We start from the raw sequence: 21,005 nt of genomic DNA on the forward strand, positions 1-21,005 counted from the left end.
CCAAACGGGTCTCAAACTCATGTCCAAGCTCAATTCCGTAACAGGAAGCAAACGCATCTGCCACTTGAGTTATGTCGATTGCACCCTGATTTTCTCACATTTACATGGTATTCTTCATTGCTTATCAGTTTCCAGTTTTCATATCCTTAAGCCTATATTTTTTGGAGTTTCTAGTCATAATCATCATTCTGATTTAATTAATTAATTAATCAATTAATTAATTAATTAATTAATTAATTAATTTGGCAAGTGCTAAGTTCATATGCTGTCATATTTTTATTGTAGAATCTAAGAAGTGCATGTCCACACCTGTGGAGCAACGGTCAGCGCGTCTGGCCGCGAAGCCAGGTGGGTTCGAATCCTGGTCGGGGAAGTTACCTGGTTGAGGTTTTTTCCGGGGTTTTCCCTCAACCCAATACGAGCAAATGCTGGGTAACTTTCGGTGCTGGACCCCGGACTCATTTCACCGGTATTATCATCTTCATTTCATTCAGACGCTAAATAACCTAGATGTTGATAAAGCGTCGTAAAATAACCCAATAAAATAAAATAAAAAAGAAGAGCATAGTGATATCACATTGGTTTCAACAGTATCTCATGCAATATTATGTACGTATAACGAAGAACAGATTTATGCGTATTGTGATCCTTAGGTTCTAAAATTAAGAACTGAATGTAAATAATCGATTTTTTTGAATTAATTATTTAATTTATGTTATGTAATTATATGTAACAAATTTTACTACACCTTTTCCTGATGTATTTCAGAATACATAATTTGTATGTCAGATAAATCAAATGCATTTCAGAAAACATCATTTGTATATCAGGTAAGTCTAATGTATTTCAGAAAGCATCAATTGGTAGACTATATCAATTGAGTCAATGTATTATATTTCAGAAACTGTCAATTGTATTTCAGCTCAGTCAATTATATTTCAGAAAGGGTCAATTGTATTTCAGTTCAGTAAATTTTATTTCAGAAAGCGTTAACTGTATTTCAGAAATCATCATTAATTGTATTTCAGATAATTGCACAATGAAATAACATTTTAATACAGGCACTGATTTCTTAACACATTGATGTTTAAAATTTGACCAGATGGCACTTCCAAATACCTTTGTAAGAATGAAATCCCTTCCGAGGAAAGAAAAAAGAACTTCAGACATTATAAAATTATTTTATTGAAATACCTGGTACTTTGTAGTCCAATGAAGCACTACAGTGAAATTTTTTATATTGAATAGATCTTGATCCAGCGAAGTAGATCAATCGGTTGAGGCACTTATCTTCCGGTTTGAAGTTGCTCGGGCGTGGGTTCTATTCCCGCTTGGGTTATTACCTGGTTGGGTTTTTTCAAGATTTTCCAAAACCGTAAGGTGAATGTTACGTAATCTATGTTGAATCCTCGGCCTCATCTCGCCAAATACCATATCACTATCACCAATTTCGTCGACGCTAAATGACCTACTGTAGTAGTCGATCCAGCATCTTTAAATAACCGACTAAAAAAGCAGATCTTGTAAATAGTAAATTGTGTGTTCATACTTCTGAAATGCAATTTGCTTTATCTGAAATACAATGACACTTTCTGAAACACAATTTACTTTTATTCTTAAATACTGTACAAATATTGTTTTGTGAAATACAAATGATGTTTTCTGAAATGTAATGTAATATTTCTGAAATACAAATGACGCTCTCTAAAATTAAATTGTTTAATCTGAAATACAAATTACGCTTTTTGAAATTGAATTGATTAATCTAAAATACAAATGACGCTTTCTGAAATTAAGTTGATTAATCTGAAATACAAATCACGCTTTTTGAAATTAAATTGATTAATCTAATATACAAATGGCGCTTTCTGAAATTAAATTGATTAATCTGAAATACAATTCACGCTTTCTGAAATTAAGTTGATTAATCTGAAATACAAATGATGCTTTCTGAAATTAAATTGATTAATTTGAAATATAAATCACGCTTTTTGAAATTAAATTGAATAATCTGAGATAAAAATCATGCTGTTTGGAATTAAACTGACCACTTCTGAAATGCATGTGGAAAAGATGTACTGTTTTTAATTCAAATTTACACTATGTGAACGACATACGAGAGGTAACGTAAGAATCTTTCTTTGCTCTAGGAAGCTTCACTGAGTGAAAGAACAGTCGGAATAGACAGGTAAAGAATCGCTAAGGGGAATATTCAAGAAGGGGGAAGAGTATTTTAAAACACATGTGTGTTATTGTTTGGCCGCAGGGTGGAGTGAAGATGAGGGTCAGGTAGATAGGGTGTTGGGGAACAAAGTGCAGGTAAAGATAAAGAATAATCCAACGGCATAAAAAAGACATGAAGAAACTTATACGTGAGGGTTCTGATGGAAGAATATAAGGGGAATAAAACTGAAAGAAAAGTTTCGTTAGAAAAGCTGAAGCAAGCTGAGATGCATTACAGTTGCAAACGAACGTTCGCAGGGTCTTAAAGAGCTACACAAAGTGACGATATTTATCGAAGTTATCTAAAAATTTTGAATTTAAAAGCTTGAAAATTTTATCAATATGCCGGCACAATTATCTGTAGATTCTAATTTTTCAGAGATCAAAGTTAAAACGGCGTATAATGGAGAATTGATGATAACTTACATCAGTGCTAATACAACCATGGAGAAATTTTTCCATGAAATAAAAATGATTTATCAGTTTCCTGAATGTCAATTGTTTACTGTGAAGTGGATAGACGAAGAAGGAGATCCTTGCACAATTTCCTCGCAGCTGGAACTGGAGGAAGCAATCCGTCTGTATGGCGTCAATAAAGATTCTGAACTTACTATACACGTCTTTCCTAACATACCTCCAGCTCCAGGAATGCCGTGTCAAGGAGAAGATAGAAGCATTTATAGACGTGGAGCAAGACGATGGCGAAAACTGTACCGAGTACATGGACACATTTTTCAACCTAAGCGATTCAACAGAAGAGCTTATTGTGCTGTGTGCTACGATAGAATTTGGGGACTTGGACGCCAAGGGTTTAAGTGTATTCAGTGCAAGATTTTGGTACATAAAAAGTGTCATAAATTAATTAAAAAGTTCTGTAACGACGGAGAAATACGTAAAGAAGAAAGAAATGAAGAGACGGATGTTGTTAAGTCTGCCGCAGAACTTTTAAGTGATATAAAATTATTCACAGAACCTTCATTCGATTTTTCTGCACATTCGGTACCAATAGGAGAAGAATGTTACCAAGTACAAGAATCACATGAACAGAGACATTTTTCTATGTCTGACTTCGAGATAATTCGTGTTATAGGACGTGGAAGTTATGCCAAAGTGTTGCTTGTGGAATTAAAACAGACGAAGAGATTGTATGCTATGAAAGTGATTAAGAAGGCACTTGTCAATGATGATGAAGACATCGATTGGGTGCAGACAGAGAAGCATATTTTCGAAACTGTATCAAATCACCCATTCTTAGTGGGTTTACACTCCTGTTTTCAGACTCCCAGCCGACTGCTGTTTATTGTTGAGTTCGTTCGAGGTGGAGATCTGATGTTTCATATGCAGAAACATCGTCGACTATCAGAAAATCACGCACGTTTTTACGCAGCTGAAATTAGCATCGCCCTCAACTTTCTCCACGATAAAGGTGTCATATATCGTGATCTGAAGCTTGATAACGTTCTTCTCGACCACGAGGGCCACATAAAACTTACGGACTACGGTATGTGCAAAGAAGGGATAAAACCAGGTGATACAACTACAACATTCTGTGGAACTCCCAACTACATTGCACCTGAGATCCTTAGAGGAGATGAATACAGTTTTAGTGTTGATTGGTGGGCTCTTGGAGTTCTGTTGTACGAGATGTTGGCTGGTAGAAGCCCGTTTGACATTGTAGGAGTATCTGAAAATCCAGACTTGAATACTGAAGATTATTTGTTCCAAGTGATTTTGGAGAAGACTATAAGAATTCCTCGATCTGTCTCAGTGAAGGCTGGAGCTGTACTAAGAGGCTTCTTAAATAGAAATGTGGCTCACAGATTGGGTTGCAGTAAGGAAAATGGATTCCTGGACATCATGACTCATCCTTTCTTTAGTTCTCTGGACTGGGAATTGTTGGCGTTGAAGCAAGTATCACCTCCGTACGTGCCTCGTTTGCAGTCTGACAGAGATATTACAAATTTCCCAACAGAATTCACGGACGAGCCTGTCATACTGACTCCTGATGACGAAGCTGTGATTGACAAGATTGATCAAACTGAGTTTGAAGGTTTTGAATATGTGAATCCTCTACTCATGACATTGGAAGACATAGTATGATATGTTTCCTGTTGCTCCTCTTTCTCAAATGTATACTAATAAGACATTTGTTCATTATAAGATAATTACGTAAATGTAATTTATCTTTGTTACCGTGATACTAATATGTATTTACATTTACCTTTTTCTCTCTTTGACCCTCGCTTCTCTATTTATATTTTCTCCTGTGTTATCCTTTATTTTTGTCATTTTTACAATTTCATTCCTCTTGTATATTTTCTATTTTTATTCCTGTACCAAACCTTTTTTTTATTATTCTTGCTCTTTCCTTTCATTGTGTCCTTTTCTTTGTTTTATTTTTTTCATCCCACCTTCTTGTATTTTTTGTGATTTTTTTTCCTTTGTTTGATTTTGTGTTTCTCAATATTCATCTACTTCTCATATTTTGTTGATTCTGAATTTAATTCGTTTCTGAAACTTTCTTCAAATTCATTTGTATTTTAATTAAATATAAGGTTATATTATATCTTAATTCAATTTCAGCTTAAGATATTAGTGAGGTTAATATTTAAAAAATGTAATAACATTATTTCTATAATGTTTCAAAGCAAATCATTTTTGTACTGATTAATATAGGCCTACATTTGTTGGAATAAGAAAGGAAAGCAAATCGTACCAATTGACTGTTGTAACAATAGCTGATTTCTTATTATTAAATTGAGAGAATAGTTGTAGCTGTAATGTTAAACGAAGGCTTGGAAATAATTTAATATGTAATGGTATAACTTAAAATAGAAAATATTTACTATGTATGGTGACTTGAAACAATCTATATAATTTTCTCAGCACGTACTTCATGAAGGAAATTCAGCTTTAATTTTTAATTAAATATTGTAAATTGAGAATAGGATAATTGGGTTTGTAATGATTTCATTTTAAATACTGGGTATAAGAGGAAAGTCCTGTTGTAGAATTGAGAACAATGAATCGGTACTTCTAGTAAAATTTGCATTATTCTATCTTCTATAGAAGTACAGGTAACGGGGTATAATGTAACAAGAGGAGATAAGGCATTTCAAACTCCCTTAATTGTCAAAATGAGTGAGATAATCATTAGTACATGTGAAGGTACTATTGTTAAATTTCTAAGGTTGTAAACATAAATTTGTGTTTCGCTTTTTGTTGCTGTCCAAATATGATATATATATATATATATTTGTATTCTAATACAGTTCCAGTTCATTTTTTGTGAACTCTGTATGTTACTTTTGCGTGTGTTTTTAACAATGAGGAATCATATTTGTGTGAATTTATTATGTACTGTAAATCATGAGATTAATTTGCAAATAAATGACTGCATAAAAATAAGTGAGGATGTTATCATTTCAAGTAAAATATTGTTACTCATAGATATAAGTGAAGTGTACGAGTATATTATTTTATTATTTACTCTGTCTATGAAGACGTTGAGGTTATTTTCGCACAAACAGAAAGTAATCAATGTAATATTGTATCAGTTGAATGAAACAGTGTTCAGTTATAAAGTTGTATTCTCTGCTGAGAAATGAAGGATAATAAACATTACAGGTGTCACAAAATACGAGTATAATAGAGCGAAACTAAATATACTTGTAAATATACTGGTAATTTAATACAATGTAAAATGATAATATTGAACGTAATGTTTTAGTGTAGACCTATAACGATAATTATAATAGTAGTAGTAATAATAATAATAATAATAATAATAATAATAATAATAATAATAATAATAATAATAACGAGCTAATAGCAAGGATTTTGCTTTTGGTCGTCTTCCATTTCCTTTCGTTTGAGAATTATGAATAGTTGTTACACACACACTAGTTCAGGAATTTTCTGTTATGTGGTCAGTAGAACTAAAGGTAACTTGAGGTATCACTTAAAGCAATGCAAGGATAAAAGGGAAACGAGGGACAGACACCAATTCCATAAAAAACAAAGACTTTTCCATTTTTCTGTAGGGAATGAATTCGATAGATTTATGCTCGAAACATTAATGGTTGAGCCGTAGTGGGTAATTCATGATTTTGATAGTAGTCACAATAATGGGTATAATAATAATAATGATAATAATAATAATAATGATAATAATAATAATGATAATAATAATAATAATAAAATAATAAAATAATAATAATAATAATAACAATAATAATAATAATAATAATAATAATAATAATATTGTTAATTATAAAATTGGTATTTATTTTACATAGCTCTAATGGCCCGCTTCCGATTCATTTGAAATTATGCAGAGAAATTTATAGACGACAAATTTAATTTCCAGTGCCATTTGGTTTGTTATTAATAATTAACTTACATTATCTACAAGAAACTGTAATTATATGTGGTGAAATAAATTATGCAAATAGTATAAAGCGAAATATATTAAATGGATAAAGTAACTTATTATAAATGGGATAAATATAATAAGAATACAATTTATTACAATTACAAACAAGCATTCTCAAGTGAAGCTTAAGAACTTCTTGCCCTTGCACATAACCAGTTTCTACAGTCCTCTATCCAGAACCGTGTCTTCTGTTCTTCCAACTTTTCATGACTCCCGCATCATCTAGTCACGCCAATTAAGACATTGTATTTCCATATAGTGCAGCATACGAATTTGCAAGGAAAGTTTAATATTGTAAAATTTCGTTACATAATGTGATATAAACAAACTATCTGAATCTAAGTCCCCGGGTAAGATTAAATACATTTAATTTGTTGTACTCTAATATCTTTGCAAGTACATAATTTCCTTCTTTCCTCATAAAATTAAAGTCTTTATTCTTACGTTTTGTTATTCAAGTTAATTGGTTTAATTAATTAATTAATGTAGAAAGCGCAATAAAATAAATAAATAAATAAATAAATAAATAAATAAATAAATAAATAAATAAATAAATAAATAAATAAGTAGTATTAATGGCATGATATGAAATGAAATACAATAAATGGAATAGAAATATAAATTTCATGGAAAAAAAGAAAGCAATATGCAATAGTATTCGTACAAAGTTGAATTAAAATATGACAAAAAATACATTAGAATAAAATGAAATGAAATAAAATAGTTTAAAGTAGCAAGAAATATATCTCTGTAAACATGAGAAAGTAAAATATTGAAGTGTGGTAACATGGTAATATAAATTTTATATCAGAATGAAATAGAACAAAACTAATTTAGTAGAAAATGTAAAACGAACTAAGGCATAAAACTAGTTTCATATAATATAATGGAATAAAATAAAATAAAATTAGAGACAACATGGTAAGTATTGGGACGAGACACTGAATTTGGTGAAGTATTCCACGTGATCTATGAAAGTTTTAGGGATTTTTTCATCTGACTCGCCGACGGAATCCCATATTTCGTAAGGAAGCGGTTTCCAGGAATCTGATCGGTACTTAAGACTAGTGATTAGAGCAAAACTTCAACGGCGGATGCGGATGTCTTATCTGTTGCAGCAGTACCGATACAAAACCCGTCACACTAAGAATCGTGACAGCGAACATAATGTTGCTTGCGGCCTCGAATTAAAAAACTCTTCCCTCTCCACATTTCTCCACTCTGCTCTGTGGGCTTCATATTTAATTTTTCATAATAAAATGACGAATTGCTATAACTCTTATTGTTATCTAAGTGAGCTTTACAATTCTTAGATATTTTTTTGAAATTCTTTAATATTTCTTTTTCTTTCATTCTGTTTTCGGTGAAGTAAAATTCCCTTACTAAATTTGGAAGGGAACGATACAAATTTTTCATGGTTTGTGATAATGACAACGTAATGAAAATTGGTGGAATTGGGGGAAACAAAACTGCAGTTTCAAGTAAAGTAGAGGGATTTGAACCAAAATATCTTAATATTTTAATTTAATAGAAAAATCTCAATTTTACAATGAGGTTGCCTTGGATATATCAGTGCAGACATAGATTATCGATTTAAAGGGTCCCGGTCGAAATCCAATATAAGACATCCGCAGTTCCGAAATACAAGAGCTTTCTAAAAGAGCGAGAATATCTCTTGGAAGAAATGGCAGCCGAAGTGTATTGTTGATCACATCATCTCTTTCAGCTTCTAGACCAAGAAAATGCAGAAGCTCTCTCTACCAAGCGCCCCAGTGGTGTGTACAAGGACTTTTACTTCTCTTTTATTCTGACAATGACAATCAACTGACAAGTATTTAAATATTTCATACGTCGTCATTATAACGACTATAGACCTGTTATGTCTTTATTAAATTGAACCAGTAATTAACTTTTTTATCTTATATTTTTTTACAAACTCGTTTTATATATTTTGTTTTGTTGTGTATTTAATTAATTTTATTATATGTTTTAATGTAAGGATATATTATTATTTTTTTCAACATATAGGAGTATGTTTCCTTTTCCTTGTTCATGTTTTATAAATTATATCAATTTTATGTTCTTGAACATTGTAATTGGGCTTTGCCTGTTATGTTAAACCACAAATAAAATAAATAAATAGATAAATAAATAAATTAATTAATTAATAAACAAATAAATAAATAAATATTTTTTTTTTCAATTTTATTATATTGCATGTTAATTTATAATTCTTCCTTCTGCATAGAACTTCCAATTATTTTTTATTTAGAGGTAGAAAACTTACTAAGAAATTTGTTATATTGCTTAGATTTTTTTATCCTTCTGTTAGGGTCCAGAATTCAGGAGTATAGAATAGCAATTTGGCTTCTTTCTTGTGTTTTTTGAGGAGTCCTTCTCAATGTTAAAATGATGAAAAATTCTTACTTTATTAAATGTGTTCATTCCGTAGACTATATAGTAAAATATAAGCCTATTCTAATACGAAATATTTCTTTTAACTTATTGTTTTCTAAATATAGAATAGACGTAAGAATGAAATTAATATGATTTATGCTTATTTTTTGTCAGCCTTGAGTTTTTAATGACATTAACAGTAACGCAGCGACAACATCTACAGCTTTTCATAGACTTTGCTTGCTTGAACATTGTTTCACTTGTGGTTAATTCCGTCGTTTTTTTTTCACTTTTATATATTTTAAATAAATGCGTACAATCTGTTATTAGTCACATAACATCTATAGAATTTATCAAAGGGTGGTCTTCATGTTACAAGACTATTTTAATTTACTACTAATAGTTATAATATATTGCATGCTGTTGTGACTTAGAGCCACACTTATATTCTCTTATAATGAGTGTACAGGTTTAGTTTTGCAATGCATACAAGTGCTCACCAAATGTATATCACCTCTGTTCAATTTGCGTTGTTTTTTATTGTCTACCACTCGAAGATGACTTCATATGAGTTGAAAATATTCGTGGAAATATATTTTTAATGTGATGTGACAAGAAAATTTATTCTGTACTTATACACTTTGATAAGTTGCTGACTAAAACTTTAAAACCATTTCTATTATTACTCACTAATCTTGCTGGATTTTCGAGTTTTTCTCTAAATCATCAAAGTTGAAAAGTTTATTTGAATAAATAATGGATAATGAAGATTGTGAATGGTACCACGAAACTATCGTTTGTGCACGAGGATTGTTAAGTTTACTGAAGGACTTTGATTTTATTTTCTGCTGATATTATTCGCTGCAATATTCCCACACTCTGATGTTCTATTTCAAAAAGTAACAGATGTTGTCTTTTGTAAAACAAAAATTCATAATTTCAAGGAGTACAAGCAAGGTCTTAGAAATTACTTCGAAGAATTTTGGGAAAGCATGCACGATTTTTCTGATGAAAATTATACTCAATCTTAAAAATCAGGGCTGGATGCAATCCCTAGAGAGGATAAGAAAATTGTGTATAGGCTATTGTTCAATGGAATGCTGCACGTTATCAGAATTAATATTAATTAAGAGTTTGCTGAAAATTCCAAATTGAAGCTTTTGAATCTGATTGATCATACGCAATTTACCACTTTTGGAAATTCGCTTCCTGAAGAAATATTGTTAAATCTAAAAGAAAACTATGAAGCCTATTTTGATTTACTGTATTATCAACAGTATAGTCTGTCTCGTTCTATGCACTTTTGTCTTTCGTGTTTTATGTAAACACAGCTAGGCTTTGGCCCGGTAAATATCGTTATAACTTATTCTACAAGGAAATTATAAAGACAATTTGAAAATTCAATTCAAACATTCATCAATAAGCGGCTATTTCCAGAAATGCAACTCCTGCATATAACGAAAGCAGACTACTGTATTTTAACCATTTAAAAATCGCATCCCTAAGTCAAAATGTCACGCGACGCCACTGCTGCTGAGGTACTTACTTACTTACTGGCTTATAAGGAACCCGGAGGTTCATTACCGCCCTCACATAAGCCCGCCATTGGTCCCTATCCTGAGCAAGATTAATCCAGTCTCTATCATCATATCCCACCTCCCTCAAATTCATTTTAATATTATCTTCCCATCTACGTCTCGGCCTCCCCAAAGGTATTTTTCCCTCCGCTCTCCCAACTAACAGTCTATATGCATTTCTGGATTCGCCCATACGTGCTACATGCCCTGTCCATCTCAAACGTCTGGATTTAATGTTCCTAATTATGTCAGATGAAGAATTCAATGCTTGCAGTACTGTGTTGTGTAACTTTCTCCATTCTCCTGTAACTTCATCCCTCTTAGCACCAAATATTTTCCTAAGCACCTTATTCTTAAACATTCTTAACCTTTGTTCCTCTCTCAAAGTGAAAGTCCAAGTTTCACAACAATAAAGAACAACCGGTAATATAACTGTTTTATAAATTCTAACTTTCTGTTTTTTTTGACAGCAGACTGGATGATAAAAGCTTCTCAACCGAATATTAACACGCATTTCCCATATATATTCTGTGTTTAATTTCCTCCCGAGTATCATTTATATTTGTTACTGTTGCTCCCAGGTATTTGAATTTTTCCACCTCTTCAAAAGATAAATTTCCAATTTTTGTATTTTCATTTCGTACAATATTCTCTTCACGAGACATAATCATATACCCAGAGAATCAGTCCCATTCCGAGGATTGTTTGAAGGTTTCGTAAAAAGCTGTTTTTAACAGTGATGGGTTGTTAGCCATTCGCCCAACCCCCAAGCTGGAGCACCACCCCTCATCGGCTGCCCGTGACTGCTTATTCAATATATTCACAGCTACCCTCCATATCTGGAGGCCGTCTCCTCGATCCGCAACCTGAGGACGCGCCATGCCGTGGTGATAGGGACCCAGAATATATGGGCTGCTGAGGTACATCAGGAAAAATGCGATATATGCAATCACATTATACGATACTATAAGGAAATGTATCATTTAACGTCGATCGAAGTTATTGGATTACTCATTTGAGGTTAGAGGGACCATCACAAAGAAATTCGCGCATTTTTGCAAGCAGTTTGGTCTAGGACAAACTCTTGTCACTGAAGTATCTCTCTCTGCAGTGAAAGGATCTATAAGAATTCTAAGAAACCGTCTGTACACTTGAATAGACTGACTTTTTCTTATGGGGATCTGCTCATTCTTAAGTTGGGTCCTGCAACTAGTGCTGAATATACGACTGCGATTACCTGATAATGACATATTGTGGAACATTGATGTTTCTACTAGTACGGTATTAATGATGATTTGTTTAATGTTTAGTTATTTATAATTGTATTGTTTTCTTCTTTTCTCAACTGGTTTTTCTTTTCCGTTACATTTGCTTACTTTTTATTTTTAAATAATAATTTTATGGTAAATTTTGTCTTTTAGACAGCCTCCAGTTGGAGGAAGCAGAATAAATAAAGTTTGTTGTGAATAATAATTACAGTTTTAATATTAAAGAGATCGCTTTTCTACGTGTAAGGATCTGAACAATAATATTAATGGGGATCGTTATATGCACGTGTATATTTGCCTGAATATTAATATCATAATTTGTTTCTTTTATAACATGGCGCAGTTGCCAACTTATCGTGGAGTTCAACAAACCCGCTCCGTTTACACTTGAAGGTAATGTGGCACAAAATTTTAAAGAAAAATATTTTAACTTATTTTACTGCTATTGAAACACCAAGAAGTCACAAGAAATTCAAGATACTTGACTAAAAATTTATTAGGACCATAAGTAATTTTATGAAGTTACATCACTCAATATCTAATGAATCGATAGTTGTACAAACTATATTAATCGAAAAGCAAATTTTACAGCAGAAACATTAAACAATTTTTTAACTAAACTATGAATGCATGGGTGTCTTGAATTGGTGCAGTATTAGCATTCCATATTGGGCAACCTTAAGCATACAATTTTTATTGTATTTTTCTGAAATTTTTTTAGTTCTTTGGACTCGTATTGTTATTGGATTTTAAAGAAAAAAATTGTTGAAAATGAATACTATCAATTGTGTGGTCAGACGTCCGGATTTAATCCGGAGAGGTTACATTTTATTAGCTTTGTTCGGGTGTCCGAAATGGACTCTGTCCGAACGCCCTTTTATCCGGATTTCAGATAAATTGCACTTTAAATAGAAATATGCATAATAATGTTATATTTATAACACGGATCTGCTTTTTTAAAAGAAACAATATGATGTGAAAATCGTTTGCTTCAGAATGTGGCTGTAAAAATGATCAGACCTATCTGTACCTAGGCGATGAACATCGTAATAGTATAGGATTTTTCTTTCGCGCAAATTCGATTCTCTGTTAAATTCGTCTGGTCTGCAGTGTTTCCCACTGTGCCGGAATTACACTCTGCATAGAAAAAATTTGAACATAGTCTTCTTCTTAGTTATATTTCTGCTTGGCAACTATGCCAGCCTAGCATTGCTAGTTTTAGAATAAATGTCAACTAACGTTAATCCGGTTCCACTATTCAAAGACTGCTCCCTTGACGTTATTCTCGCGTTGTTTACGGTGTAAGTTTTTCTTGTTTTTCCTGTGTTTTGTGTATTATTTAGTGAATTTACAACACTTTTGTAGTTCAGCATAAAAATGCCAAAAAGGAACTGTATAGTCCAGGACAAGAGGTTTGAGGGGATGGAATGTCTGAAAAAAAATGTAGTTGAGCTATTAGTGAAACCCGCATGTTTTGTACATTTTACAAATGTTATGTTCATTGTTCAAGGGTAAAGATGACATAACCCATCACTTACAGACACAAAACATGAACTGAACAGATGTTGCGCTGTTTCTAGCTCATGCATTGATTCCTTTTTGAAGCCAACTGCTTCAACCCTTGATGATGACACAGTAGCATTAGAATAAAATTGACATTGTTATATCATCCTGTTAAACATCACCTTTTTTCCCCAAGTTTAGATTGCACAGTCAGACTAAATAAGGTTTTCAAAATTCTAAGATAGCTACAGAAATGTCCCAAGGAAGGAGCAAGGCAGTTTATCAGAATGCCTTAGTCCACCCTAAGTTTTGAATCTAAGAACTGAAATTGTTAATATCAAATATTATTTCTCAGTGGCAACTTATACAAGCAACAGGGGTAACATCAAATATTTCCCTATTTTACTCCAGTACTTCAGCTTACATAATGGGATGAAAACTTGCCTTCATGATTTTTATGAAAATAGTAATGAGTTTTCTGAAGTCATAGCTCATGACATATTGAAGAAAATTGAATACAATAAGTTGAATGTTGCAAGAATGCCTTCGTACTCAGCAGAAAATAACTCAGTTGATTATGACAAACACTATAGTGTCTTTGAAAAGGTGAAGGAGAAGAAACCTGATCTCGTGAAAGCCGACTGTCTGGCCCATGTTTTGCACAACTGCTCCAGCCTATGGGTGTATGAAACTGATTATTGATATTGAAAACCTCATCCTAAAGATGAGCACTTGAATACATCAAGCAAGGCTATAACACTGATAATATAAAAGAAAGGAAAGTGTAAAGTGATGCCAGCGCCATAAACATAGGTAGCTGCTGCCGATTTCCACTTGTTGAATAAACAACATGAGTCCAGGACTGATGTTATTTATACAAAGAACATAAAAATGAATGTCCAAGCTTAAACATTTGAAATACAAGGACTCATGTTATTTATGCATCAAGACATGCATCTACTACATACGAATTCTATACAGCACTTAACTCAATTTTGATAAAAATTGAACTCATGATATTTATGCAAATATAGGTTCTATTATAGGCCCTGGTCAAGAAACTATTACTTCAGTTTTAGACTCTGTAGGATGTTACAATATACCATACCCAAAAAGAAATAAAATAATTAATATATATAAATAAAAAAACAGAAAACTACAACTATATGACAAATTTGTTGATAACTCAAGAATTCCAGTAAAGCAATGCGGCTTTGAATCACAAGAAAGCAAATTATCATCATTATCATCATAACACTTTTCATGGATTTAGGCCAAATGGTTAATACGTACCGATCTCAGTTATCCTGTAGTTGTTTCAATGGTCGTCCCAGACATCTTGTTCCCCAAGGTTGGCAATTTTTCATTATTCTTGGGAGACCATCTCGTGATATCCGTTGGATGTATTCAAATCATTTATTTTTGTATTATATCCAGCACTGATGTAACTTTTAGTTCATTTAAAATTTCTTCATTAGTCTTGTGATCTTACGTACTTATTTACAAATGGCTTTTAGGGAACCCGGAGGTTCATTGTCGCCCTCACATAAGCCCGCCTTTGGTCCCTATCCTGGGCAAGATTAATCTAATCTCTACCATCATGTCCCACCTCACTCAAATCCATTTTAATATCATCCTCCCATCGACGTCTCGGCTCCCCAAAGGTTTTTTCCCCTTTGGCCTGCCAACTAACATTCTATATTCTTTTCTCAAACGTCTGGATATAATATTCCTAATTATTTCAGGTGAAGAATACAATACATGCAGTTCTACGTTGTGTAACTTTCTCCATTCTCCTCTAACTTCATCATTCTTAGCCCCAAATATTTTCCTAAGCTTCTTATTCTCAAACACCCTTAACCTCTATTCCTATATCAAAGCGAGAGTCCAAGTTTCACAACATACAGAACAATCGGTAATATAACTGTTTTATAAATTCTAACTTTCAACTTTTTAGAGGAGATTGGATGACAAAAGTTTCTCATCTTCTCAATCGAATAATAACACGCATTTCCCATATTTATTCTGCATTTAATTTCCTTCCGAGTGTCATTTATATTTATTACTGTTGCTCTAAGATATTTGAACTTTTCCATCTTTCAAAGTATAAATTTCCCATTTTTATATTTCCATTTCGTACTACCTATGTTCTGGTCACGAGATATAATGACATACTTTGTCTTTTCTAGATTTACTTCCCAATCTACATCTTTATTTGTTTCAAGTAAAATTCCCATCTTTTACCTAATAGTTTGTGGATTTTCTCCTAACATATTCACGTCATCCAAATAGACAAGCAGTTGATATAACCGTTCAATTCCAAACCCTCTCTGTTATCTTGAACTTTCCTAATGGTATAATCTACAACAAAGTTAAAAAGTAAAGGTCATAGTATATATCTTCTTGTATTAGCCCGCAGTGAATTGGAAAAGAATGAGATAGAAACTGGCCTATACGGACTCTGCTGTATGTTTCACAGAAACGCATTTTATTAATCGGACTAATTTATACGGAATATAAGGTTCAATAAGAATAATAGCCTGTATAAAATTTCTCTCTTAACCGAGTCATATGCCTTTTTGAACTCTATGAATAACTGATCTACTGTACCATTATAATCCCATTTTTTCCCCAATATCTGTCGAATACAAAAAATCTGATAAATAGCCGATCTATTACACGTAAACTCGCACTCACTGATGATCCCCAATAATTTTATCTACATACGGAGATAAACTTCTCCAAAGAATATTGGATAAAATTTTATACGACGTCAACAAAAGTGATATTCCTCGAATGTTATAATTTCCTTTACCTAAATAGCAAGTACGAGCTTATAAATTCCGCTAGATAATGCGCTTCTTCCCTCTTGTATTAATTTGATCGATACGTGGAGACTTGTACTTTTTTAAAATTTGTATCGCAATTTCGACTTCAGAAAGTGTAGGTTCGAGTATAAATGGCTCAGGAGTTTCTATTTGAATTTCGTCCCGATAATTTCTATTATTTTGGTCTACATACATTTAGTACTAACAAAAGTATATCACAGTTTTTCTCATGAACTTCATTTCAGCCACTCCAGTTCTTCATTTATCCAATGTTTTTAGAGCCCATACCTCAGTGTCATACATTAACATTCCAAGTTCCAAAGGGTTATAAATTTTTACTATAGTACTTACTCCTTGAACATTTTGTAAGTTCAAAAATATTATAGCTCAAATAACTTTAGGAACAGCTTCTACATCTGAAAAAGAAAGTGTACCATAATTATGGATAATATGTCACTATGTGGTGATTAATAATTGAAGCGTGTATTTCCATAACGTTGTAAGTGCCGAAACCGAGAGAACCTATTTTTTCACATTTATCAGTTGTGGGTGCCCTGTTTGACAATATTACGAAAGGTTATGAAGAAAGTGCTGCTCCAAGTAATAAAGTAGTGCACTTTCAGGTAGTGCAAGTCACAGCGTTGTATGTACTGTATGAAACTATTTTTTGTTCCTACTGTAAACTTTACAAATTGGCACTTACAACGTTCTGGAAATGCACGCTTCAATTATTTAAAAGTAGATAAGCTAACATATTCTAATATGGAATTAATTTCAGATGAAACTGACGGACAAATTAATTTATTATCACTTTAGAAATAACAGTCTAAAAGTATAAGATAAAATTATGTAATCGCTTTGGTAGAAACCACCCAGGAATATTATTTTGTGATGCTATTAAAAAGAAATGTAATTTTTGTGGAGACATGAGCCATTTTGTACCTGTGTGTAATGAAAATTTGTAACAACAGATGATTGAACGAAGAGTATGCTAAGAAGTGAAGCAAAAAAGCGATATAGACTCTAATGGTTATGTTTTGTTGACACTTTTAACCAGATGTTTCAATAAAGGGTATGCCAAGAAGAAAAACAAGAAATTATTATAAACTCTAGTGTTTATATTTATTTTGTTGGTGTTGTTAATCTCATTAGTCCATAAAACACAGGAATTGGTCTAAATCATTACATTTGAGCTTCAAAGGATGTTAGGAATGATAAATTACACGAAATCTGTCGCATATTAATTTCACCTTTGAGTGAACTCTTAAAGAATAATGAGTGGGTAAGAACGTATGTTGAGAAAGAATTTAAGAAAATGACTTGTAGTAATCAGGAGGCCATGACATCTTTTGATCCGACAAATACCTCTAATAATAGAATGTAATGTATTAAAAAACGCAATTGATGCTGTTCACTGCATAACAAAACGCCTTTACTATATTTTTCTTCACGATATTCTCTAAACAGTTGCTTGAACAAACGCATAGTTTCATATTTACTGAAATTACAGAAATAGTTCAGTAGGTCGTCTTCCTTATTCTTCAGCTCAGCTATTGTTGTATAGGGTATAGAGAACTAAAATAACAATTGTTCCTGACAATTTTAAATCTAACGTCATACATTTCACTATATATGAACAAATGGAGAAACAAAAATATTATAACAAAAAATATAAGCGAGGAAGTAATTATGTACTTTCAAGGTCAAGTAATTATGTTAAGAAAAAATGGACAAAAGAGTGAACAACTTACTAGAAATTATAGAAGGATGTTTAAAAAATTACCTAGGTCATAATTAATTAGGATAGAATCAAGGAAGCTTCTGAGGAGGAATTCTATTCGTATAAAACCTTTAAAAGTGGATGTGGAAAGAAGGACCCGGAAGGATTGATGCCTTTAAGGGGCGGGATTTGTAGTAATGTAATACTGTTACTATGGAGTTCAGTTCCTAGGAGACTTGTTGATATAAAGTTAAACATGATTGTATGGTAATGGAAGAATTTCAAATAAAAGATTTTTAGTGTTTCTGTAATAAAAATGAATAAGAAATTTGCTTAGATATAAGAAAATATGAAGCCGCGAAGCCTCCGACAAGATCTTCCTAAAATGACCTCGAACCCTAAACCTTTATATTAAAAGCGTAATTCTGTTTGAACTCTCAATGTTCAGTGAGCGAACGCAATCTTGTATGAACTTGTTTTATTGCACGTGTAAGTCATGAACTTCCTCTTGTTAATTTTCTGCATATTGAATATTAGTCTGTGGGTGAATGGACTCAAACGTGTCTGATGTTTCTGTATGGTATTTGACTTTTTCACTTTTGAACTTATTTAATAGTACTTCGCAATATTGTGATTTCTACTGGTAGCATTTTGTTTATTGACCGTTGTGCTATGAACTAATTGATCAGGAAAAATATTTAAAACACTTAAAAAAACGGCCAAGAATTATCTTAGTTGCAAATGTTGTTATAGCAGGTGATCAATTTGTTACTATGTCAGCCGTTGGATACGATGTTTGCTGGGCGGTGAATTATCTCAATAGTAATTATTGTTATATCAGGTGATCTACTGTAGTTGTTACTATTCCAGCCGTTAGATCTGATAATTGCTGGGAGGTGAATTATCTTAATTGTAAATAATGTTATATCACATGATCTAGTTGTTACTATGCCAGCCGTTAGATGCGATATTTCCTGGGCAGTGACTTATCTCAATAGAACATATTGTTATATCAGGTGATCTAGTTGTTACTATGTCAGATGTTAGATACGATATTTGCTGGGAAGCGAAATATCTTAATAGTAAATATTGTTATATCAGGTGATCTAGTTGTTACTATGCCAGCCGTTAGATCCGATATTTGCTGGGCAGTGAATTCTCTTAATAGTAAATATTGTTATAGCAGGTAGTCTAGTTCTTACTATGACAGCTGTTCGATCCGATATTTGCTGGGCAGTGAATTATCTTAATAGTAAATATTATTATAGCTGGTGGTCTAGTTGTTACTATGTCAGCCGTTAGATCCGATATTTGCTGGGCGGTGAATTATCTTAATAGTAAATATTGTTATTGCAGTTGGTCTAGTTGTTACTATGTCAGCCGTTAGATCCGATATTTGCTGGGAAGTGAATTATCTTAATAGTAAAGATTGTTATAGCAAGTGGTCTAGTTGTTACTATGTCAGCCGTTAGATCCGATATTTACTGGGAAGTGAATTATCTTAATAGTAAATATTATTATAGCAGGTGGTCTAGTTGTTACTATGTCAGCCGTTAGATCCGATATTTGCTGGGCAGTGAATTTTCTTAGTAGTAAATATCGTTATAATAGGTGGTCTAGTTGTTACTATGTCAGCCGGTAGATCCTATATTTGCTGGACAGTGAATTATCTTAACAGTAAATATTGTTATAGCTGGTAATCCAGTTGTTATTATGCCAGCCGTTAGATCCGATATTTGCTGGGCAGTGAATTATCTTAATAGTAAATATTGTTATAGCAGGTGATCTAGTTGTTACTATGACAGCCGTTGGATTCGTTGTTTGCTGGCCGGTGAATTATCTTTATAGTAAATATTGTTATAGCAGGTGATCTAGTTGTTACTATGTCAGCCGTTAGATTCGTTATTTGCTTGGTAGTGAATTATCTTATAGTAAGTATTGTTATAGCAGGTGATCTAGTTGTTACTATGCCAGCCGTTAGATTCGATATTTTCTTGGCAGTGAATTATCTTAATAGTAAATATTGTAATAGCTAGTGGTCTAGTTGTTACTATGTCAGCCGTTACATCCGATATTTGCTAGGCAGTGAATTATCTTAACGGCAAGTATTGTTATAGCAGGTGATCTACTTGTTATTATGACAGCCGTTGGATCCGTTGTTTGCTGGGCAGTGAATTATCTTAATAGTAAATATTGTTATAGGATGTGGTCCAGTTGATACTATCACAGCCGTTGGATCCGTTGTTTGCTGGGCGGTGAATTATCTTTATAGTAAATATTGTTATAGCAGGTGGTCTAGTTGTTATTATGACAGCCGTTAGATCCGATATTTGCTGGGCAGTGAATTATCTTAATAGTAAATATTGTTATAGCAAGTGGTCTAGTTGTTACTATGCCAGCCGTTAGATCCGATATTTGTAGGGCAGTTGATTATCTTAATAGTAAATATTGTTATAGAGGTGGTCTAGTTGTTACTATGACAGCCGTTGGATCTGTTGTTTGCTGGGTGGTGAAGTATCTTAATAGTAAAAATTGTTATAGCAGGTGGTCTAGTTGTTAATATGACAGCCGTTAGATGCGATATTTGCTGGGCAGTGAATTATCTTAATAGTAAATATTGTTATAGCAAGTGGTCTAGTTGTTACTATGCCAGCCGTTAGATCCGATATTTGTAGGGCAGTTGATTATCTTAATAGTAAATATTGTTATAGAGGTGGTCTAGTTGTTACTATGACAGCCGTTGGATCTGTTGTTTGCTGGGTGGTGAATTATCTTAATAGTAAAAATTGTTATAGCAGGTGGTCTAGTTGTTAATATGACAGCCGTTAGATGCGATATTAGCTGGGCAGTGAATTATCTTAATAGTAAATATTGTTATAGTATGTGGTCTAGTTGTTAATATACAGCCGTTAGATCCGATATTTGCTGGGGGGTGAATTATCTTAATAGTAAATATTGTTATAGCAGGTGGTCTAATGGTTACTATGCGAGCCGATGGTTCCAATTTTTTTAGTTTTTTTGTTTAACGATGCTGTATCGACTACTATGTTATTT

The 21,005-nt window shown here is 32.7% G+C and overlaps 1 protein-coding gene and 1 long non-coding RNA gene across 5 annotated transcripts in view; both read left to right on the forward strand.

The window, feature by feature from the left end:
- Nucleotides 1-21,005, forward strand: part of LOC138701464 (uncharacterized) — a 1,004,334-nt gene that overhangs the window by 599,543 nt on the left and 383,786 nt on the right. The gene's annotated exons all lie outside the window — the stretch shown is intronic.
- LOC138702211 (atypical protein kinase C-like) lies at nucleotides 1,945-5,532 on the forward strand. The gene has a single exon (XM_069829809.1). It carries the CDS (start codon nucleotides 2,566-2,568, stop codon nucleotides 4,321-4,323), a length of 1,758 nt encoding a protein of 585 aa, XP_069685910.1. The 5' UTR covers nucleotides 1,945-2,565; the 3' UTR covers nucleotides 4,324-5,532.

The sequence above is a fragment of the Periplaneta americana genome, chromosome 6 (genome assembly GCF_040183065.1).
Source record: "Periplaneta americana isolate PAMFEO1 chromosome 6, P.americana_PAMFEO1_priV1, whole genome shotgun sequence".
Taxonomy (NCBI): domain Eukaryota; kingdom Metazoa; phylum Arthropoda; class Insecta; order Blattodea; family Blattidae; genus Periplaneta; species Periplaneta americana.